Raw genomic sequence first — 22694 nt, 5'->3', positions numbered from 1 at the left:
GGACGTGGCTGTCCCCGTTGGGATGTGGCCATCCCCATTTCCATGCTGCCAGGATGTGGCCGGGGCCCGGCAGCAGCCGCACGCCCTGGTGCAGGCAAATCCCCCGGGGGGGTGCCCAGCACCGCGACCTGCTTTGCCTCTCCCCGTGCCACATCCCGGAGCCACCCCAGTGTAGGACGGGGCCGGCCGCAGCCCCCGGAGCGGAGAAGCAGCATCCGAGGTGGCGGCGGGGAGGGAATCGCCTCTTGTAAACAGAAATTTATTGCGGGGCTCCGGGGTTATACAGAGACGTTACCGCTGTCGCATGCATGGCCGGCCCGGGGCGGCGGGGTGCCCGCGGTGCCCTGGCACCCTATTTACAGCATGGGGCAGTGCTGCGGGCCGGCCTCCCGCCGGGGCACGCAGCACCCGCAGCCCCCTGTGCGCAGCCCCCTGGGGAGCACCGGGCTGACCCGCCTCGGTCCCGGGGCGGGGGGGGGGGTCCTGACCCCTTTTCGTCCCCCCTCTCCCTCCTGCCTGCAGCTGGGGCAGGGACGGCACCGAAAGGGCACCCTTTGCCAGCAGAGAGTGGGGTCAGTGGGACCCCCGTGCCCCGGTGAGAGCAGGGTTCCCCCCCCCCGGGCCCCAGCCCCCAGCAGTGCTTTTGAGGAGGGGGGAGCTGGGGGCTTGGACCTGGGGAGGAGGCTGCTCGGTGCTGTCCTGTCCGGGTGTCCCCAGGGTGCTGGCAGCACCCACAAGCCCCCTGAGTGCTCAGGCACAGCTGATATCGGACTGAGGGTCTCCGGGGGGGGTGCGGAGGTACAGCCTTGCTCTGCCTCAGTTTCGCCCATGTCCGTGTGTCCATCCTGCTGCCTCCCAGGGATCCCCCCCCAGGGCGCAGCGGTCCCTGGGTCCAGCCTGGGGAGGGGACGGGACAGACGGACACCCGGAGCCCGAGCAAAGCGGCCGGAGCACAGGGCACTGCCCCGTGCCAGCCGGGGACAGTGGGGACAGGTGGGGACGGCCCCAAACCCTGCCCGGGCACACCCGTCCCCCATGCAGCATCTCAGCCCTCCCCGTGCCCGCCGCTCCTGCCCTTGGGCCACCTTGTCCCCGTCCCCAGGGAACTGGGGGGGGACCGCGGTGTGGCGTGGCGGTGGAAAGCGTCCACGGCGGCAGCGGCGGCAGCGCCCGTGGGTGCCGGGACGGGCAGCGGGGCCCTATTTGCCCGAGGGAGTCCGCTCCACGCCGTAGCGCAGGAGGTGGTGCAGGTCCGTGAGCGCCCGTGGGGGGCCCGCTCCAGGCGCCCGCGGTGCCGTGCCGTGCCGCCCGTAGCCGCCCGCCGGCGCTTCGCCGCTGTTAAATGTGTGGTTCCTCTTGAGGTGGGCGCCGGGGCGGCCCGTGCCGTTGTTGGCGTTGAAGTTCAGCTGCTCGGGGTGCCAGGGCGGCCCCTCGGCAAAGTCCCCCCCATCCCCGCCGGGCGCCGAAACCACGCGCCGGCGGTCGGGGCTGGGGCGCGGCGTGCCGGCGAAGTCGCCGTAGGAGCTGCGGGGCGGGCGGCGGGCGCCGGCGGGGGGGTGCTGCCGGGCACGGGGACCCTCGGGGGGGTCCCGGCCCCAGTGCCCGTCGCCCGAGGAGTCGCTGAGTTCGGCCTCCAGCTCCTGGTCCACCAGGATGGCGTGGCAGGAGAGGGGCATGCCGCGGGCCGGGCGGCCGGGGCCGGCGTGGAGCCGGCCGGCAGCGGCGGCGGCGGCGGTGCCGGGGTCCCGCAGCGCGGCGTTGATGATGTTGTGGCTCTGCTCCCAGGTGCAGTTTTGGAGGGTTCCGGGGCAGCGCTTCTGCTGCAGCGGGGTCTGCTCCGGCGTGGGCAGGACGCCCGAGTCCAGGTCGTGTTGGCTCGCCTTGCCCAGCTCCTTGGGCCAGCCGTTGGGCATGAGCGGGGCCAGCAGGGCGCCGGGCTGCCCCGCGCGCGCTCGCCGCTCGCCCAGCCGGCTGACGCTCACCACCGACTCGCTGTGTGCCAGGATGGTCTCCTTGTCCTTGCGCCGCGCCAGCTCCTTGCGGTCCCGGTGCCCGATGAACCAGCAGACGCTGAAGCCCGAGATGACGGCGCCGATGACGAAGGCGGCCACGGAGGAGATCACCAGCAGGTTCACCGACACCAGCCCGTCCGGCTCGTCCACGAAGCTCTCGGTCACCAGCCCTTGGTGATGGCGGGGGGGGGCATCAGGGGACGGCTGCGGCATCCCCCCGTGTCCCCGAGCCCCATCCCTGCCCCACACTCACCCTCGCACTCGCCCAGGTGCGACGTGCTGCCACCGGCAATGTCCTGCTCGAAAGCTGTCCTGTGGGGGAAGGGGGTGACATGACAAATTTTGGGGGGGGGTCAGTCCCTAACAGCCTGGCAGAGGGCTGGCAGCTTGCTTCAGCTGGTGCTGTTTGCTGGGGTTATGTTAGGGGAGTTGGTGGAGCTGATGCAGCTCAAGCTTCGCAGGCTCTGGGGAGCCCCTGAGACGCCCCCCCCGTTCCCCTCGTGTCCCCCCACCTTTACCTGGGGCTGGGCTCCAGGAAGACGCAGGAGCCCTCGGGCGTCCAGCCACAGTAGGGATCCCGGCTCCCAAGGCAGTTCCTGGCAGGGAACAGACGGGTCAGGAACACCCCCGGCACAGGGGGGCGACACCCCGGCCCCCACCAGGAACCCCGCTCAGCACCATGCCGTGCCTCAGTTTCCCCCGGCGGTGCTCCCATTCCCAGCCAGACCCTGGCACGGGGCAAATTCACGGGGTGTCAGAGCAGCCCCCCCCCTCCCCGCACTCACTTCATGCAGCCCGAGTGCTGCTGGCAGCGGGCCACGGGCACCCTGGCCACGCACGGGGGGAAGGCCAGCAGCAGGGACCCTGCCGCCTTGTCCAGCTCCAGGCCCAGCAGCCGCCGCTCGTCCTCTGTGTCCCGGCCACACCTGGGCATGGGGCAGAGCTCAGCTGGTGGGGCAGAGGCCAGCTCCCCAGCGGGGGCTGGTCCAGAGGGGGGAGCTCTCCCGTGGGCCCCATCTCATCCACACACCCATCCCTCTGCCCCCGCACCCATCCAGCCCCCTTATCCTCCTGACCTGTTCCTTTCATCCGTCCGTCCATCCATCTGTCCATCCATCCATCCTTAACCACCTCATTCCTGCTCCCATTTCACCTTGCAGCCATCAGTCAATCCCTCCACGACCACCTCATCCATCCAAGCCCCCCATCAGCCCCCCCACCCGCCCATCAATCCGACCACCCTCCATCCACCCAGCCCTCCCCTTACCCACCCAACTATCCACCCAACCACCCACCCACCCAAACCATCCATCCATCCATCCATCCGTCCACCCACCCACTCACCCATCCCTCCATCCCCCCACCCACTCACCCACCCACCCAACCATCCATCCATCCATCCTTCCATCCATCCACCATTCTCACCCACCCACTCACCCACTCATTCAACCACCCAGCCATCTGTCCGTCCACCCACCCTTCCACCCATCCATCCGTCCATCCATCCACCCACCCACCCTTCCATTCATTCATCCATCCGTCCGTCCATCCATCCACCCACCCACCCATCCGCCCACCCGTCCGTCCGTCCACCCGTCCGTCCGCCCACCCGTCCGTCCGCCCACCTGCCCACCTCCCCTACCTCCCCGGCTGGTAGGTCTCAAACTCCTCCAGGAAGATGCTCTGGCTGCCGGGGGGCGCGGGCGCGGGGCTGCGGGTGGCGTTGGGATGGATGAGGAACTTGAGGACGGTGCCCGTGCTGGAGCCCAGGAAGACCACGGTGTGGTTGCCCCACGGCCCTGCCGCGTTGTCCACCACGATCTTGCGGAGCTGGTACCTGCAGAGCGTGAGTGGAGCGAGGCGCTGGGGCCGGGGGGAGCCCGCGAGTTTTCGGGAGGGGAAACTGAGGCGGGGGGGAGCTGTGACCCCCGGGGGATGGACAGATTGCAGCTAGCCTGCAGCGGGAGCCACCGGGGAGCGTGGGGGGGCAGTGGAGATCCCAAATGGAAACCGGTCCAGATCTCAGCCAGACCTGGCCCGGATCCTGCCCAGGAACCAGGCAGACCCAGCGCAGATCCCGTCCAGATCCTGACTCAGATCCTGGCCAAACCCACTCAGGATCCTGCCTGGATCCTCCCCCAATCCCAGCGGGTCTCCAGCCCAGATCCCACCTGGGATCCCCCCGTGACCCCTCACGGGACCCCAGCCGGTCCCCAGCCCCACGTGCCTGCCCCCAGCCCCGTGCGTGCCCTGCCTGCCCTGCCAGCAGGCCCGAGAGCACCGCGTGATTAATTCCCTGTCAAGCAGCAATTAAGGTAGATTTAATTAGGATGAGACGATCTCAACTGCAAAGTTTATGAGATTTATCTGGTCTCCTGGTGCTCGCCCGCTGCTGGCATGCGCCTGTGCGCCTCTCCGCGCGTGTGCAAGGGCGGCGCTGGCGGCTCCCGCGCACCGGCGTGAGTCGTGCACGCGGACACGGCTGTGAGCACCCCACACGTACACAGGCACCCCCCGGGGGCCCCCCCCCGAGCCTCCCCGGGCCCGATCCTGCCGCCGGGAGCTCACCGGCTCATGGTGCGGACGATCCAGGGCGCGTTGCCCAGGGACGGCACCGCCTCGTCCATCAGCGGGTGCGTCTTCACGAAGGTGAGGATCTCGTCGGGGAAGGTGCTGGAGGAGTTGTAGCGCATCCCCGGGGCCGCACAGCACCCGGGCCTGCCGCCACGGCACGCCGGGGCTCAGCGCCGTCACTGCACGGCTGGCACCTGTCCCCAGCCCCGTCCCCATCCCATTCCCAGCCCCGTCCCCATCCCATTCCCAGCCCTGTCCCCAGCGCCATCCCCTTCTCTGGCCCCATCCCCACCACTGTCCCTGCCAGCACCAGCCCTCAGGACCACTCCTGTCCTCGTCCCTGTCCCCACCTCCGTCCCCACGTCCCTTTCCTGTCCCCATCCCTGTCCCCTGCGGTCACTCACTCACCGCGGCTTCGGCACCATGTCCTCGGGCACCGGCGTCCAGATGGACTCGGGGGATTTCTGCTCCCGGAAGCGTCCCTCGAAGACGGCGGCCACTTGGGTCATGTCGAAGGCGCACACGGCCGAGCCGGGGATGCTGGGGAGACACCGGCACGGGGTGAACGCCCCGAGCCATCCCCACGTCCCCGCGGGGGGCGCGCGGTGGGCTCCCAGCCCGGCTCGGAGCTGACCTGTTGGTGGGCGTGGAGAAGACGGCGAGCACCACGGGGCGCCCGTCCAGCTCCAGGATGTCGGTCACGGCGTGGATGACGTTGAAGTAGAAGTGCGAGTCGCCCGGCACGGAGCAGTTGAGCCGGGCCTTGAGGAAGGACGTCCACTGCTTCTCCAGCACCCGCTGCGAGCCCCCCATGTCGTTCTTGCACACCCGAGCCACTCGGGACACCACCACCTGCGAGGGACGCCCGTCACCGCCTGGCACCGGGCCCTGGGGACAGTCCCCTTGGCCCCGTTCCCACCCCAGCTGCCCCCCTGGGTCACCGCGGGGACCTCTCCGACCTTCTCCAGGTAGTTGAACTCCATGGCGATCTCGCGGAAGAAGAAGTAGACGTGGCTCCTCCACTCCACGGCGTGCACAAAGTAGGGCTCTGTGGGGACAGCAGGGTCAGGGCTGCTCCGGGACGGGACGAGAAGGGACAGGGACGGGTGCCGCGCCGAGCTGCCTGGCACCGTGCTCCACAAAACACCTTTGAACCACTTGGAGTCGTGCTTGACGGTGCGCAGGGTCGGGCTGTCCCCCAGGCTGCGGTAGATGACAGCATCGATGGCCAGGAAATCCGTCACCGTGGCCGTGAAGAGCATCCCCCCTGCGCGGGACAGAGGCGTGAGCGGGACGCGGGGGTGGGCGCGGGGAGGGGGATGGCACGCAGCGGGGGGACGGACCTGTGAACAGCGCCACGTTGGCGTGCTTGGGGTCGTAGGGACACCGCGCCATGCCGCTGATGTTGTCCCCGACGGGCTCCAGCGTGTCCATCTGCAGCGGGCGAGATGGGGACGTGAGCGGGGCCACCGTGGGGCCGTGAACAGGGCCATAGGGCCATGAGTAGGGCCACCACAGGGCCATGAACAAGGCCATGGGGCCGTGAACAGGGCCACCATGGGGCCGTGCAGGACAGTGGGGTCCGGCTGGCAGTGTCCCCAGCCCGGGGAGCAAGACACCCCCACGAGAACTGGACGTGGCACCCCGAGGACACACACGTCCGTGCTCACAAGCTCGGGCACATCCACGCGTGTGCCCTCCACTGCCTCCCGGCCATGGGGGCCCCAGGTGGCCCCAGGTGGCCCAGAGTGACCCCAGGTGGCCCCGGGTGACCCTAGGTAGCCCCAGGTGGCCCCCCCAGGTAGCCCCAGGTGGCCCCAGGGGGGGGGGGGACACTCACGCTGTAGTTGGCGCAGACGGGGTTGAAGGCGTTGGTGCCGCACACGAAGAGCAGGCTCTCGTTCCGCACCAGCAGCACCTTGATGAAGTTTCGGCACTCTGCCTGTGCCGACGAGAGGGGGCCGTCAGCCTCCGCGCCCCCTCCCCGGCACCAGCCCCACAGCCAGCCCCGGGGGGCTCCCCCCCCCCACAGCCCCCTCGCTGCGAGGGTCTTGGGCTGGGCTGGGGGGGGGGGGGTTCGGCCCCGCGTGGCATTTACAGGACCTGGAAATTGGATTTCTTGCAGGTTATGGGCTATGCCTGTTCTGATCAGCGGGCCAGAAATAATTAATTACAAACCCAATTATACAAGCGTCCAATAAATCACGTCGGACACAAACGTTGGCAGGGAGCTGGGAGGCGGAGGGTGACACCGGGGGCGGGGGACAGGACACCGGGAGCTCTGCCCCCATGGCACAGGGTGCAGGAGGGCGACGGGGGGCTCACGGGGCACGGACCCCCCCGTACCTCGTGTTTCCCCTTCATCCGGCAGATGCTGATGTCGTGCTGGTTCGACTGCCACGTCAGCTTCTGCGGGAAGGGGGGGGGGGGGAGAAAATCCAGCGTGGGGCCAGGGTGAAGCCCCCCCCCTGCTGGTGTCCCCATCCCCTCCCCAAAGCCCCCCGGGGGCTCGGCGCTTACCCGGTGGTAGCGCATCTCGCTGGCCGTGCCGGGCTCCAGGCTCACGCGGTAAACGTTGTCCCTGGGGGGGGGGGCATGGGTGTCACCACCCTGCGGGGCTCGGGGACACCCCAGGGGGCTGCAGGCTCTGGGGACAGCACAGAGCCCCCCCCCCAGGCCGTGCCATTGGGGTGTCCAACCCGCAGGGCACGAGGCTGGGGCGGATTTTGGGTGCCGGGGGCAGGTAACGGGGTCCCTGCTGAGCAAAGGGGGCTGCAGGGAGGTGTCAGGTGCCCCCCCCCGGCCCCTCGGGGAAGCTTTGTGCCCCCCCCGTTCCCCACCTGTCCCCGATGAAGAGGGTCCGGTTGACCTTGAGGATGCGCTGGATGTTGAGGCGCTCGGTGCCAGCGCCCTCGGGGCCGGCCAGGCGGCTCGCCCCGTGGCCCACGAACACGGCGTAGTGCTTCACATCTGGGGGGGCACGGGGGGGGGGGCACACACACACACACAACACGGGGCGTCACGCTGCCACCCCATCCCCACAGCCGGGACGACCGCCCTCCCCTATTCACAGGTGTCCCCAGAGCACCCCAAAACCCACCACCCCATCCCCGACCCCTCTCCACGCCGTGTCCCGTCCCCCCCCCCCCCCAGTGTGCGGCACCCTGAGCCCCCCACCCTGCCATGGGGTGTCCCCCGCAGGCACTCACAGTCCTCGGGGGCCACGGTGATGGGGCCGGGCTCCTCGGGGAAGGTGCCACGCGCCGTCCTCTCGGCTGCCAGCAGGAGCAGCAGGACCAGGGGGGCGCGGGGGGGCCGCATGGTCTCCCCCCGGCGCGGGAGGGCGCCCGCCGCACCTGCGGGCAGGGGACAGGTTGTGGGGGGGGGACAGCACTCGGCGTCCCCCCTCCGGGACGTGCTGCTGAGCCCCACGGGTCCCCCCATCGCGGCACCCGCACCCCAAACCCATCGGAGAGCCGGCACCCTCATGGGGTGCCCCCGGTGTTGGGAATTTGGGGGGGGGGGCGGGGTTGGCTCGAGGTGGGGGTCCTGGATGCTGGCGCTGGTGCGGTGCCAGCCGTGGGGGGCCAGCGAGGGGCGCAGGGCCGGGGGACGTGTCTGGGATTTGCGAGGGGGAAGCGAGTTCCTTCCCCGGCTGAAGAATTTCAAATATGCTGGGAAAAGCGGCCCCCACGCCCCCGCTCCCTCCCCGAGGCGCTCCCAGCGCCTGCGCAGCTCCGCACTGGGGCTACTGGGCCCAAACTGGGCTGCGGGTGTCCTGCGGGACGGGAGCGGGGTTCTTGGGGCACCTCACAGCCACAAACCCGTATGGGGGGGGGGGAAATAATCCTGTGCACGGCCGGAGCCTGGGGACATGGGGACACGGGAACAAGGGGACATGGGGATGGGGGACATGGGGTCCATGGGGACATGGGGACGGGGGGACATGGGGACGGGGGGACACAGGGAGCGCAGCCACCCCACAAATAGGGACGTGGGGGAAGCCAGGGAGCGGTTTCCCCATCGCAGCCCTACAGCCGCCATCCGAAACCCGCTCAGGAGGCTCGGGGGATCAATGGGAAGGCAGGAGCCAGCCCCCACCGCCCCCCCCAAAGCCACCGCTGCCGCCGTCCCCTTTGGGGCCACCAGCCCCATCCCGCCTCCCCCGTCCCCGCTGCGCGCCCGCGGGTGGCACCGCGTGGGGCAGAGGGGCCCGGGGCCGGGCCGGGTAATTAACAGCCAGGCAGTGATTTAATTGATTAGCAATCCAGGCAGAGCGGGTTAAATCGAACCGTCGCCCTCCTCTCGCTGCGGGGAGCAAGGGGGGGGGGTGACATTGTACAGGGCCAGGGGACACGACGCCTGGGCCACCCGGCTCCACCCGCTCCCCTCTGCGGTGTCACGGTCCCCGGGCACCCCCGACCCCGACCCCGCTGTGCCACAGCCCCCGGGCAGGACCCGACCCCGGTGTCACCGCCTCGGGGACACGCTGATCCCGACCCCACGGCGTCACAGCCCCCGGGGACACCAGACCCCATCCCCGTGGTGTCACAGCCCTGCTCACCCCCCCGATGGCTTTCGGGGGCGGGGGGACAACCGAAGCCCCACGCGTCCCCTCCCCAGGGACGGGGTAGGCGCAGGTTCCTGCTGGGGCCGCGTCCTGCCCCCACCAGGTGACCCATCCCCTTGGCAACCAGCCTGGAATTTATTAATTATTATTATTATTATTTTCATTTTTTTTGTGCCTGGGCTATTTTTTAAAAAGCCATTAACGATTTAATCGCGATAATTAAAGCCTCGGTGCCATCTCCCCAGGCAGCCGTTGGAGGCTTGTACCACCTGTGCGGAGTTGCGGGCCTCCCCCCTCAACGGCCCCCCCAGGAGAGCTTGGCGCGGGCTTTTCATTTACCTGCAGCCTGGGACCTCTCCTCCAGCCTCGTTACCCTAACGAGCCGCCCTTTTGTGCTCCTGGGGACCTTGGGCCCCCAGGGGGGTGACACGCGGGTCCTAGGGGCGGGTGTCCCGGGAACTCCCGGACCAGTTCCAACCAAACCTCACGGAAATCTCCAAATCGAAGCAAATCTCACAATGGGGCAGCAACCTCCAGATTGCGGTAACTCCCAGACCAGTTCCAACCAAACCTCACGGAAATCTCCAGTTCCAACCAAATCTCCCAACGGGGCACAAATCTCCACACCGAAGCATCCCCACGAGGTCCTGCTGGTGGCCAGAGGACAAGGGGAGCCCTAAAAGGGAGCCCTAAAAGGGAGCGAAGTCGCCTCGCGACGAGGGAAGGGCTCAGCCCCATATCAGCCACCCGAGAATCCCCTCCTGCTCTGCCCACGGCCTCCCCTCCCCGCACAACCCCCTCTCCCGGTGGGATTTGGGGTGCGGGACCCCCCGGGAGGCCGCGCCGTCACCCCGGGGTGCCGTAACCCCAGCCGGGGGCTCCGGTGTCACCGTCCCGCGGCTCGGCGGTGCCGGGGAGCGGGAGGCCGGCGAGGCCGGGGAAACCTGAGCCTCCGGCGGCATAAATGGCTCCGATTGTGTGGGGGAAGAAAAGCCAGCGGCTGGGGGGGGACAAGAAGAGAGGGGGGGGCGGCGGCGAACAGGGCCCCCCTGTTCAGGGACGGCCACCATGGGGAAACTGAGGCAGCGAGCGGCAAGGGCAGCAGTGCCCCCCGGGCAGGGGGGGGTCCCAGTGGGGTCGGGGTCTGTGTGTTTGGGATAAGTGGGAGGGGGCCATGCCCGTGCTGGTTTTTTTTTTGGGGGGGGGGGGGCGCGACAGGCAGGCACACAGCCGTGCCACCTCCCGGGCACATCCCCTGCTCCGTGCCTCAGTTTCCCCATCAGACACTGACCGTCTGCACCCACGGCCTTGGGATGGGGGGGGGGGACACAGCCGCTCGTCTCATCTCTCCCCCCTGCCCTGTATCACCCCCCCCCCCCAACACAGGATGAGGCACAGCCCTGCAGTTTTGTCCCCCCCCCCCCCCCCAAAAAAATGCATCTGCGCTTCCCTGGGGCCCTCCCTTTGGGGACAGCCCCGATCCTCTGCAACCCTTCGGTGGCTGCTGGGGGGGGGGGGACTTGTGCCGCCCCCTTCCCTCCTGGGGATGGGACCCCCCCCCCAACGTCACCTGGGCACAACTCCCACTCCTGCCCCCCCCCCCCCCCCCCCGGCACCCCCGCTCTGCCCACCTGAGCTCCGCCGCCGCTGGCCCTACGGCACGGCCGCCGCCGGCCCCGCTGCGCCGGCCACTTGCAGCGGGCGGCTCGGCTGCCTGGGTCCCGGGGGGGGGGGGTGCTGGGGCGGTGTCCCCCCCCCCTCGGCAGCCCCCAGGACGCTGGGGGACTCCGGCGTCCCCTCGGCACAGCCGCTCAGCTGTCGCACGCGCGTGTCGCCCCCCCCCCCCACACACACCCTGCTCCACCGGGACCCCCGGGGGGAACGGGCCCCGTGCCCCCCGCGCCCCCCGCGCCCCCCGGCCGCGCCAGGTGGCAAGGTAGGGCTGATGTCACCGTAACCGGAGCCGGCCCCACGGCAGCTGTCACCGCGGCTGGGACGGCTTCGAGGCGGGGGCTGGCCTCCCCCGGACCCCCCCACGGTGCCGCGGCCTCCCCTCGCCGCGGTGCCACCGCCAACCGCGGTGGCAGGGAACGGTGACACGGGACGCCGAGAGGACCGGGGGGGACACGGGGGTGCCCACAATGGGGTCACCCCCCCGCCCCCGCGGCCTCCCCAGCGGCATGGTGGCGGCGGTGACGAGGCTGTCCCCCCCCCCCCAAAACCAGCCAGGCTCCTTTATCCCCTCGCCACCTACACCGGGAGCGGGGCGCGGAGTTTATTTCGTCTCGTCCGATTTCCAGCGGTCCCCGGGAGCTGAGATTTTTCTCCTTTTTTATATTTTTTTTTTCAAATATAAAACCGTTAAAAAAAAAAAAAAGGCGGGGAGCCCGGCTCTGAAACGCGTTTCGGCCCTTAAAATGCAACTTTCTGCATAAAAAATGGGGGTGGCGGCCCCGCACGCCCCAAATCGATCGGCCAGGGATCAACGGGTTCGTTAGGAGCCGGCCGGCGACGTTATCCAAAAAAACCCCATGGAGGGGGGGGGGGGGGGCTTCCCTTTTAATAGGGATAAGGCGGGATTTTGTGCGGTGGGCAGGGTAATGCCAATGAGCAATCAGCCCAAATCGCCGGAGAGGAGGCAATTAGGTATGTTAATGAGGCCCTAATAAGCAGCACAAGGAGACTCTGAAAAAACCCAAACCTGGCCCAGGCCCCGCTGCAGCCCACCCAGAAACGGCCACACGTCCCCCCCCCTCCCCGCTGGTACCTGTCCCCCGGCACGTTTTTGGGACCCCCGTGGCTATGGGGTTGGGGCAGCCCCACGCAGGGTTTTGGGGTCACCCCAAATGGAAGGTTTTGGGGTCATCCCCCCCCCCCCAAAAAAAAAAAAAAGGGGCTCGGGAAGCCCCCAGCCCAGCTGCTGCTGCCACCCAGCCGGGACGGCCGGCTCCCCGGGGTGTGGGGTGGGTGGGGGGGGACACAAAGCCCACCCCCCCCCCCCAGGTTTCCGTTCCGCCCGGGGTCGGCCCCGCTGTCCGGGGACGGTTCAGATGGCAGGGCCAGGAAGCAGCTGTCCCCGCGGCGGGGACGGAGCAAATGTCACCCCGGCCACCTGGCACCGTCCCCAGCCCCTGCCACACGCCCCCCCCCAGGCAACGCCACCCGGGGGGGGGCTGCAGGCATTTGGCACCTCCAGCACCCAAGGGGATGCCAAGAGGATGGGGCCCCCCTTGCCCCGCATCCCCCCGCCATCAACAGGGTGCCCCGTGCTGGTGACGGGGACACGAGGCCATCGGCTGGGGGGGGGACACGGTGACAGCACCCCCCCCTTTACCTTGGCGCTTCCGCGGCGCCGCCGGCTCAGATGTCCCCGCTGCTCCCGGCGGGCCCCCCCCCGGCCTCGCGCTCCGGTTACCGGCTCCGCTTACAGCTGCCGTTTATAGCCCCCCGGCCCCCCCCGCAGCACCCCTCACTGCCCCCCCCCCGCCATGAGCCCCCCCCCAGGACCCAGGCTTTGAGCTCTGGGGGTGGCAGGGACCCCCTGGTCCCCTGGGGGGGCTTTGTCCCCACCACCCCCCATCACCCCCAAGTATCATTCCTGTTCCAGTCCCCCCCCCCCCCCCAGACTCATCACCCACCTTGGGTGCACAGGGGGGGTACATGAGGGTGCCACCCATATGGGTGGGCTTGATTTGCATATTAAAATATTTAATTTGCATATCGAATCCCCCTCATCTGCATATTAAGGACGGTTTCCTACCAAGGAGGCAAAAATAACCCCTGGGGTGGGCACAGGATGGGTGGTGGGACGGGCACCCGGGGTGCTGGGGCTGCGTGTGTCCCCCCCCCCCCCCCCAGTGCCACCGGTCCCCAGGGCACCTCGCCTCCCCGCGCCCCTCTGGGCACAGCCACTGCCCCCCCGTCCCCAAAGCCACACAACCCCCTGCTTGTCCCCTATTGTGGGGGGCACCCTACAATAACAAACGTGTGCTTAAACCCAGCTCCAAGGGGGCACCCTACAATAACAAAACCCAGCTCCAAGGGGGCACCCTACAATAACAACCCCCCCACCCCAAACTCCGCTCCAGGTGGGGACCCCACGACAACAAACCGGCACCCTACAATAACAAACCCGTGGTTAAACCCAGCTCCAGGTGGGCACCCTACAACAACAACCCCGTGCAGACCCAGCATTAAAAGCCCCCCCGCGGCACGAGGTCGGCGTAAAACAACGTTTAGAAGCATCCCGACAAAAGAAAGCAGCCGACGTCACCCCAGTTTTGGGGAAACAACTTTCCAATCACAAGCCCACGGGTCCCAGGAACCCGGCACGGGGAGCCAGGCGGGCCGGAGGAGGCCCATCAGCCTCCTCGTTTTTTGAGCCCTAATAAAAGTTTATTTGGTGGTGTTGTTTTTATTTCCTCTTTAGCCTCCCCCGCGTCTCCTCCACGCCGGGACGCGCTCGGCTGCCTCGCTCTCTTTGGGAAAATGTTACCTTTAATTGCTCCAAGGCCAGGCACCAGCGCCTTGATTTGAAATTTCTACGCTTCAGAAAACTTATTTGTAGTTAAAGAAGATGAAAATATCCGCCGTGCTCCGCGAAGGCACGCGGCGGGACCGACGGAGAGAAGCCAGGGCTGCGGGCGGGTGCAGGGGCTTCGCAGCCCCGGGGACCACGCGTGTCCCCGAGGTGACGGCAGCCCCCCGGGCACCCACTTTGTGCCCCCCCACTCCCCGCTCCAAGCCAGGCACCTTCTGGGTGCGCTGCGGGCTGAGCTCTGCCGGGGGAGCAGCACCCAAATTTCGGGAAGGGGCTGCCCCGGTGCTCCGTTCGCCCCCCTGCCCCATGGCGTGGCGCAGCACAGCTCCGGCTGGGGACCACTCGGGGCCCCCCCAGAGCCACGACCCCCCCCGGAGCCACGACCCCCCCTGCTCCCCGGCCATGCTTTGGGGCACGCTGGAGCCGGGCGGCGCGGGCACCGGAGAGGGGGCCGCGGGATGCTGGCGGGGAACAAAGGGCCATTGTTCGCAGTCGCGCCCCCCGCGCCTCCGCCTCCGCGCCCGCTGCCTCGCCGGAAGGTCAGGTGTTGCCTCGCTGCCCCCGAAATCGCTCTGTGCTCTGCCACTGTCCCCAAATTGTCCCCGTGGCACAGGCCGGCGCTCGGCTCCCTCCTGGCTGCGGCGCCTGGGACTGGGCCGGGACCCCCAGGGGTCCTCGCCCCGAACTGAAGTGGCCTTGGGGACACCTCCACCAGTGCCACCGCCACCCGGTGCCACCACCCCCTGCGCCCACCCTCACCGGTGCCACCACCACCCTCACGCCTGTGGGCAGGGGGGGCTGCGGGAGCTGGGGGGCCGCGTTCACATCCCTCCTCCGTGCACAACTCAGCCCCCGTGCCAGCCCCGCGTGTTCCCCCCCCAGTGCCACCACCAGCACCGCAAAGCCCCCTCCCGGCCGGGAAGGTGACAAAGGCTCCCCGAGCCACCACCACGGGACACGGGGACCCCCGGGTGTTCCCCCCAGAGGGCCGAGCAGATGCACACGGCGAGGCAGATGCGTTGCTAAGGGCCCAGGAGCGGCAGCAAGGAGGGAAAAAAAAAAAAAAAAAAAAAAAGATTATTGATTCGCGCTTCCGGGGGAGGAACTGTTCAAAGGCAGAGGGAGCCTTTGAGGAGGATTTCAAAGGGCCGGGGAGGGAACGGGCACAGGAGGCTCGGTGGCGCCGGGGTCCGTGGGCACCGGGTGCCTGCCGTGCGTGCACCGGTGCCAGCGTGTGCGCCGGCTGCCACGGGTGCACACGCACGTGCAGGTGTTGGTGTGGGCACACGCGTGTGCACAGGTGTCGGCACAGGCTGGCACCAGGTTGCCTGCGTGTGTCGGTGCACGTGCACCGGGTTGGCACGGGCGCACCGGTGTCAGCTTGCGCACGCTGCGGCTGCTGTGTGAGCGTGCAAGGCAGGGAGCTCGTGCGCTGCGTGCACAGGAATGCGGGCGTGCACGCAGCGCCGGCGTGTGTGCACGGGTGTGCGGGTGCCCGTTGTGCACGTGGGGGTGCGCGTGTTGGCACAAACGGCTGGCACGAGGGTGTGCAGGGCTGCCACGCATGTGTGCGCACAAGCACGTGCAAGCCACGGGGGCCGTGCACGAGGCGAGGGCCGCAGCGTGGGCACGAGCACGCCGGTCCCGGGGGGGCACAGGGGGCCAGGCAGCACCCGTAGGAACCGTCCCCGGCCACCGCGCACCCGGCCCCAGGCTGGGGACCTGGGGGCTCGCTGGGGCTGGGGGGGGGGCTGCCCGGGGGTGGGTGCCTGCCCCCACGGCGCGGCGCGGGGGCTATTCGCAGCACTGACCTCACGCCACGCAAGCTAACTCCCGGAAAGGTGAAATGAAGGATACGGCGCAGCAGGTGCCGGGGCAGCTGCCGGGGTTATTTGCAGCTCCGCGCTCGCTACCTGCTGCCGACGCCATGCCGAGCCGGGCAGGATCCGGCCCCTCGCGGCGCAGGGGCTGCGGGCGCACAGGCGGGGACGCTTCCTGGCTCCCGGCCTCCCAAACCACCTTCTGAACGCTTCCTAATTTACTGGCACTTTATCTCGACGTCCCCCCGGCGGGAGGGAGGTGATGAATGGGGCCGATAATCAAACCTCACCGAGGGCGCGTGGGTGCTCGCCCGCCCCGGGAGCAGCCGGTGCCTCTGCCCGTCCCTCCCTCCTCCTTCACCTTGGTTTTGGCACCGCAGGCCGGGTGGGATGGCGGCGGCCACCTCCCCAGTCCGGTCCCAGCTGCGCCACCCCTGCTCTGTGCCTCAGTTTCCCCACTTGGCACCCAAACGCCCCGCGGGCATTCACAGCTCTGTGTCACCCCCATGGGGACACCTCACGGCGTGGGCTGGTGTCCCCCCCCCCAAGGCACCAAACCCAGCGCCAGGGGACGGAGAGGAGCACCCTGTGCCGAGCTCGGCCGCGGTGCTGCGGGGTTTGATGGGATTATCCCCGCGGGCAGGATTACACGGGGAAGAGCCGGGGATTAGCCACGGCGCATCAGCACGCTGCCTCCGCAGCCACGGCCGGCCTCGCTGCCAGACAGCCAAGGGCCTCCGCCCCACACTGGGAAGAACTGGGAGGAACTGGGACTGAGCTGGGGCGGCCGGGCCCTCGGCCCTGCCACCGGGGTCCCCCGGGAGCTCCTCTGGGGACCGGTGGCTTCGGCAGCCACCGCCGCCTGCTGTTTAATTAACCGGCTGCCGCTCGCGGGAACGGCACAAAGAGACGAGAGGGATCTTTTTTTTTTTTTTTCCCTCCTTTTTTTTTTTTTTTTTTCCTTAATTTGACAAAATTGTAATTAAATAGGGAGTAAAAATCCTGTTAGCACAACCCAGCCCCGCTGGGAGGCTCCTGCGCTCCAGACGATCCTTCTCCCTCTCCCTCCCGCCTTCGCTGAGGGAACCGGGACCTCGCTCCGAGCCGTGGCCACGCTCCACAGCCGGCGGGGTGGGGGGGGGACGGCAAGGACGAGCAGGAAGACCCCAAAAGACGCCCCCCCTCCATGCCGGGGCTGCCTGGGGGGGTCTCAGCACCATCCTGTGCCTCCAGGCCGCGAGGGGCCGGTGGAAAGCCGGAGCCCCCCCGGCATCGCCACGCTCCGCGGGAGAACCTCACCAAAAGGGACCCTGAGAGCAGCCCCCATGTGGGAGACGTGCCCCAAGGCCCCCCCCCAACCCCCCCGGCCCCGGCTGCTCCCCACGGCGCACACAGCTCAGCCCGCTGAAAAATTAAATCGCGTCCAGACCGGCAGGTTTAATTAAAAATCCTCGGGCTTGGCTAAGGACACGAGGCGAGTCCGGTGCTGCAGCGCGGAGCTGCGGCGAGCCCCGGGACGCGGCGAGCATGGCGGGCAGGCGCGGCTCTTGCAGCTGGGGAGGGAGAGGGGGTCGCTGAGGACCCCCCCCCCGCCCCCCCGGCACCGGTATGGCACAGCCGGTGCTACCGGTGCGGAGGATCTCAGGACGCACTGGTCTAACTGGGAGCCGAGCTATCACGTGGCTCGTGCTGCTGCTGCTGCCGAAGCGGCGCGAGGGCCGAGGGGGCGTGCGAGGGGGACGGTGACACCCAGGCGTGCGCGGTGACACCCGGGCGCGCGAGGGGGACGGCGGCACCCGGGTGTGCGCATCGCCACCCGCACTGTGACTTCCAGCCAAGGGGGGGCTCCTGGCAGGGCCGGAGGGGGCCCCGAAACCTTCCCGGACTCCAGAGAGCACCAGTCCCTCCGGCCCCGCAGCGGGGAACCGGCGTGTGCGCACACCCACACGTGTGCACACCCGCGCACGGCACCGGCTTCGGGGCGAGCCGCTGAGCCGCCGGGGCTGGGATTGGGGCCATTTCCCTTTGTTTATGGGAACGGCAACGCGGAGCCCAAACGGCTTCGCAAGCAGGTCCTCGCGCTCCGGGAAGGGGCCGTGCTGCCCCCGATCCCAAAGCCCCTGCCCAAGAGGGACGTTCTGGACACCCCCCCCAGCCCGCCGTGTCCCCCTCCCTCCCAAATCCCAAATACCTCCCAAATACAGCCACGTGCCCCGGTGCCAGCGGTGACCCAGTTCCCGTGTCACCCCGGGAACGCCGCAAAAAGGGGCTCCTGGCGGCACCGGGGACGCATCGCTAACCGCAGCCCTACATGCGGGGCTCAGCACCCCCCGGATCTGGCCCCGGGCACCGCAGAGGGACGCGGGCACCTGCCAGCACGGCCCCGAGGGGGGGGCGGAACAGAAACGCCGGGGGGGGGGCTCGGCTTGCACCCGGGGCCGGATCCTGCGCCGCCTGGCTGCGCGCAGAGCCGGGAGCTGCCCTCTAGTGTCACCAGTTCAGGCCCTAAATTTTGGCTAAAATCGCAGGCGAGGACAGCGGGCGCTGCCGCCGAGCACCCCGGCTGCCAGCACAGCCCTTTCGCGGCGGGACAGCGGGGGGGGGGGGACGGGATGGCCTCGGAGCACCCCCCCAGTGCCTCCCCCCAGCAGGATCCGGCCCCACAGCAGCCGGGCACCCAAGGGGCCGACCTGGACCCAAACGGGGCTGGGGCGAAGGCGCTGGGGCCGGATGGGCTGCCATTAAGTGGGGGGGGGGGGGGGAGGGGAAGGAAAGGGGGGGGCACACGGCGGTGCCACCTTTGTCCCCATCTCCCCAAGCTGCCAGGAGGCAGGTGGCGGGGGGGGGACCTCCCCTTGGCTTTCCCCAGGGGGATGCAGCAGGTCCCCGGGCACACAGCAGCTGTGCAGCACCCGGCTCCATGCGGGGGGGGCTCCTCTTTGTACCCCCCCCCATGGCTGGCTGCTCCCAGCCTGCTGGCTGAGGGGAAACTGAGGCAGGCCGGGGCCGGCGGCGCTCACCCAAGGTCACCCCGAGGCGCCGGCACGGCTCGGCCCCGCTGCTCCGCACCCTGGGGGGGGGCTGCCCCCAGCACCCCGAGCAGGGCCAGGTCCCCGCTGCCCCCCCCCCGCCCCGTATGGGGGCACCCAAGGGTGCTGGTGGGGCCGAGGGCTGGGCAGGATGGTGCTCAGGGCCCCCCACCCCAACTGACCTGGGCGACGGGGGAGTGAAGGAGGCCACGTTGCGGGGGGGGGGGGGTGCTCGGGGTGCTCAGGGTGACAGAGCAGGATTTGGACCAGGCTTCCCCCCCCCATATTATTTTGGGGTTACGTATCCCCCCCCCCAACATCAGCACCGTGGTGCTGAGCCCCGAAGGGGCTGACAGCCCCCCCGCTAGACCCACTGACACCCCCTGCGTGAGGGTCCCTGGCCGTGTCCTGCAGCTGGGGGGTGCCAGCCCCCCCCAGCAGCTCACACAGGGGGTGCCCCAATTCTGCAGGGTGCCCCCCCCCCCGAAACCTCACAGGAATAGGGAGGAAAAGTTATGGCCGCGGCGAGACAGAGCCAGGCAGCCCCCCCCGCCCCCCCCCTTTGGGGGGGCTCCACCATCTCCAGCCCCGTGGGGCTCTTTTGGGGGGGGGGGTCCCCTACTGCTGCCCCCCCACTCCGAGCCCTCGCTGCCCCCCTCCACCCTTTGGAGGCTGCACTGGCCATGCCCCCCCCCATCCCCCATTGCAGCCCCAACCCAGCTAAAGCTGCATGGGGGGGGCACACACCAGCCCCCCCCCCCCTTTCATTCCTGGCCCCCCCCCCCAGCACCACAAACCCTGGCTGCTTCCCAAAGAGGCGGCGGAGGCAAAACGGAGCCCGATGAAGCAGGGAGCCCCCCCCCCGCCCCCCCCAATTCCGTCTTTTCTCCATCGTGCCAGCCCGAGGGTGGGGGCTGCCCCCCCCCCAGCTCAGCACCTCTCTGTATCCCGGGGGGGGGGCGGTCAGGATGCGGGACGGGGGTGCTGAGGTGGGCTGGGGAGGGGGGGTTGGGAGCTGGGTGCTGGATGGGTGCGGTATTGGGGTGCTGGGGGGGGGGGGCTCCAGGGTGCGGGGGGGGGGGCATGGGGGTGTTGGGCTGGGGGGGGTCTCGGGGGACCAGGGTGCAGGGAGGGGGTGACGGGAGGAGATGGGGGGGGTGCGGGATGGGGATGCTGGGGGGGAGCCGAGGAGGTGGGGGGGGGGATTGAGGTGCGGGGGGGGGGGGCGCTGGAGGTGGGGGGGGGCTGCAGGATGGAGGTGCCAAGGATCGGGGAGGGGAGGGCAAAGGGGGGGGGGGGGGGGCACCGCGGTGCGGGAGGGAAGGGGCAGGGAGGGGCAGGAGGGGAGCGGGTTGGGGGGGCGGGGGGGGGAGCGGGGGCCGGGGGAGGGCCGGGGTGCGGGCAGGGGGCGGGGGGGGGGGGGCCGGGGGGGTCCCTGCAGCCCGTGACCCTTCAAGGTTCCGCCTGCTCCGCCCGGGGAGCCGCTAACAAAAGCGCCGCTTCCCAATGCAGCAGCAGCAGCAGCAGCAGCCGGGCGGGGGGGGGGGGGAGGGCCGCCGGGGGGGGGGGGGGGGGGGACATTTTCCTTTTTTTTTTTTTAAATTTTTCCCCTTTTTTTTAATTTTTTCGTCCCCCACCCTCGCACCCCGCGGAGAGCCGCAGCCCCCCTCCCCACCCCGGCAGCCCCCTACGGATGGAAGGTGGGGGGGGGGGGGGGGGGCGAAACTTCACCCCGGTTCCTTTTTGGGGTGGGGGGGGGGGCACGGGTAAAAACCGGGAGAGAACGGCTGAGATTTGGGGGGGGGACCGCATCACCGGGGGGGGGGGGGAGGGAAGGAAAAGGTGGGGGGGGGGGGGCACCGGCCGCGTTCTTACCTTGAACCCCCGGGGCCTGGAGGTTTGGAGGGGGGGCTCCGGGAGGCGGGGGGGGGGGTGGCAGGGCTTTGGGGGGGGGGGGGCACCGCGCACCTGCGCCCGCCGGCAGCGCGGCTCGGCTCGGCTCGGCCCCGCTCCGTGCGCGCCGCCGCGGCGGGAGGCGCCGGGGCCACCGGGCGGGGCGGGGCCGAGAACGGAGCGGGGGGGGGGGGGGGGGGGGAGGCAAAAAGGGGGGGGGGGGGGGGGGGAGGCTCCGGCCGTGCCCCCCCCCCTCAGCCTTGCCCTGCCCCCGGTCCCCGTTTTGGAGAGGGGAGGAGGGGGCAGCGCCCCCCCCCCCCCCCCCCCCCCACCCCCCCCCCCCCAGCCTGTGCCGGTGCAGCCAGCTCGGCACTGGGGGGGTGCTGGGGGCCCCCCCCGGCTCCCTGACCCACTCGTGTCCTCCTTCACCCCCCCCCCGCAAAAGGGCTCCCCCCTTTCCTGCACCGAGACCCCCCCCACTCAGAGGGGTGCTGGGGGCACTCCCCCCCCTCCCTGCCTCAGTTTCCCCCTACAAAAGCCCCCCCCCGCCTCCATCCCCTCCCTGGCCCCGCAGAGCCAGCAGGACCGAGCCCCCCCCCCCGCAGCCTCAGTCCCCCCCCCCCCCCGGCACTGGCCGTGCCCCCCGTGCCTCAGTTTCCCCATGTGCCCCCCCCCCCCCGTGCCTCAGTTTCCCCCCGCGCAGGGGGCTCGGGGCTGGCAGCGGGGTGCGGGGTGGGCACCGGCACCCCCCCCCGGGGGGGGTTGATGTATTGGGGAGGGGGGGGCGCAGAGCGGGGCCGGAGAAGGTTCCCCCCCCCCCCCCCCCCCTTTTCACGTGTTCAATCCGTTAGCACCAGCCCGGCATCGTATTCCCCTCCGCCATCTGCTTCCCGAGCCTGTTTTAGCTGAACTTTCCCAGAAAAATATATAAAAAAAACAACAAACCGCACACAAAAAAAATCACGGCAGTCATAAATAAACCAGCGCCCCCCCCCCGCCTTCTTTCTACCCCCCCCCCCCCCCCCCCGCTCCAGGCAGATGCTTGGCACGGAGAATTGCCGCTCGTCCACGGAGAATTGCCGGCGCCGGGCGATGCCGCGGCCAGCACCCATGGGTGGGGGCTCAGGACACCCGAGGAGGCTGTGGAGACGGAGGCTGGGGTGTGAGGCCGGCCCCCCGGGGGGGGTAAATCCGGATAAATCCCCCCCCCGGGTGCTGTAGAAGGGCTGGGGGCATCCAGGCCTCCCTCGTGTCTCCCCGGGGCTGCCGAAATGAAATTTTGGCAGCCCCTCGGTGCCCCCCCCCGAGGCTCCCGCCGGGTGCTCGGCCTCCCCTGGGAGCCGCGGGGTCCTCATCCGGCACCGCGCTGCTGGGGACGGGGCCACCGAACACACCGGGGCCGGGGGCTGCCCGTGCAGGAAGGGGGGGGTCTCCGGGGACCCCCCCACCCCCCCCAGCTGGAAGGAAACCGCGGCCGTGACTCAGCGCCTGAGTCACTGTCCCCAGGGTGACAGCGGGGGGACAGCGCGGAGCCCCTTGACCTGTTCGCACGCAGCCCGGCCCTTGGCTCGCCGCGCTGGCCAGGCTCGGGCTCTCCAAGACCAACACGGATCCTCCCCGTCAATCCCTCCCCGCCTCCCCAAACCCCCTCCCAAACCATCGCAAGCGGCTGAGGTGCTTTGGCCCGGGGCTGAAATCGCACCCTGGTGGCACCTGGGGACAGGGACAGGGGGTCGCTGCCCCCTCCCCGGTGGGCTGCACTTCTGGCTTTGCTCACGGGTCACCGGGCAGGAGGGCTCAGCCCCAGGACGGGTGCGGGAGCATCCCGTGGGTGCTTCCCATGGGTGCTGCCCACCCCAAACCCCGCAGCACCCCGCGGGGGTTGCAGAAATCCCCCCCCCCGCCCCGGGGTGCAGATTTGGCCGGCGGTTTGGAAAATCGCAGCTTTGGGAGAACCCTCACGGCGTCCCAGCCTCCGCGCGGAGATTTATTCCCGGGCTGTGGGGTTTAGCTGACCTTTCGGAAACCTATAGAGTCGGCGAGGAGCTAATTGGCTCGCCGTAAATCCCGCAGGCTGGTGGCAGGCTGCGGCGCGCTGACCGCCGCGCTCGGCACCGGCACCGGGGCCGGGTGGCACACGTGGGCCAGGAGGGCTCGGCGGCGTGGGCGCCGTCCCCACCTCCCCGTAGGGATTTATTTATAGGGGAAACGCTCCAGAGGTGCAAACGCAGGAGCGGTTCAGAGGCTGCGTGATGC

At 69.6% G+C, this 22694-nt stretch overlaps 1 protein-coding gene across 4 annotated transcripts; it reads right to left on the bottom strand.

Moving 5' to 3' along the window:
- Positions 1 to 221: 221 nt before the first annotated feature.
- SEMA6B (semaphorin 6B) lies at positions 222 to 20544 on the bottom strand. 4 transcript variants are annotated; one of them, XM_066983835.1, is made up of 18 exons: positions 10788 to 10972; positions 7796 to 7942; positions 7427 to 7556; positions 7107 to 7167; positions 6933 to 6995; positions 6427 to 6528; positions 5930 to 6020; positions 5734 to 5853; positions 5546 to 5634; positions 5221 to 5438; positions 4995 to 5126; positions 4581 to 4730; positions 3655 to 3849; positions 2798 to 2938; positions 2531 to 2608; positions 2266 to 2324; positions 1983 to 2182; positions 222 to 1892 (listed from the first exon to the last, which is right to left on the bottom strand). In XM_066983835.1, the coding sequence occupies exons 2-18, from the start codon at positions 7905 to 7907 to the stop codon at positions 1200 to 1202; spliced, it is 2634 nt and encodes an 877-aa protein (XP_066839936.1). In that variant the 5' UTR covers positions 7908 to 7942; positions 10788 to 10972; the 3' UTR covers positions 222 to 1199. The 4 variants fall into 4 exon arrangements, with proteins under 4 accessions (XP_066839936.1, XP_066839934.1, XP_066839935.1 ...); XM_066983833.1 differs by lacking the exon at positions 10788 to 10972 and adding an exon at positions 20421 to 20544 and having other exon boundaries at positions 222 to 2182; XM_066983834.1 differs by lacking the exon at positions 10788 to 10972 and adding an exon at positions 12491 to 12560 and having other exon boundaries at positions 222 to 2182.
- Between the last annotated feature and the right edge of the window lie 2150 nt (positions 20545 to 22694).

The sequence above is a fragment of the Anser cygnoides genome, chromosome 27 (assembly GCF_040182565.1).
Source record: "Anser cygnoides isolate HZ-2024a breed goose chromosome 27, Taihu_goose_T2T_genome, whole genome shotgun sequence".
NCBI classification, from domain to species: domain Eukaryota; kingdom Metazoa; phylum Chordata; class Aves; order Anseriformes; family Anatidae; genus Anser; species Anser cygnoides.
The sequence above is the reverse complement of the archived record's forward strand: the minus strand, read 5'-3'. Positions and strand labels throughout refer to the sequence as shown.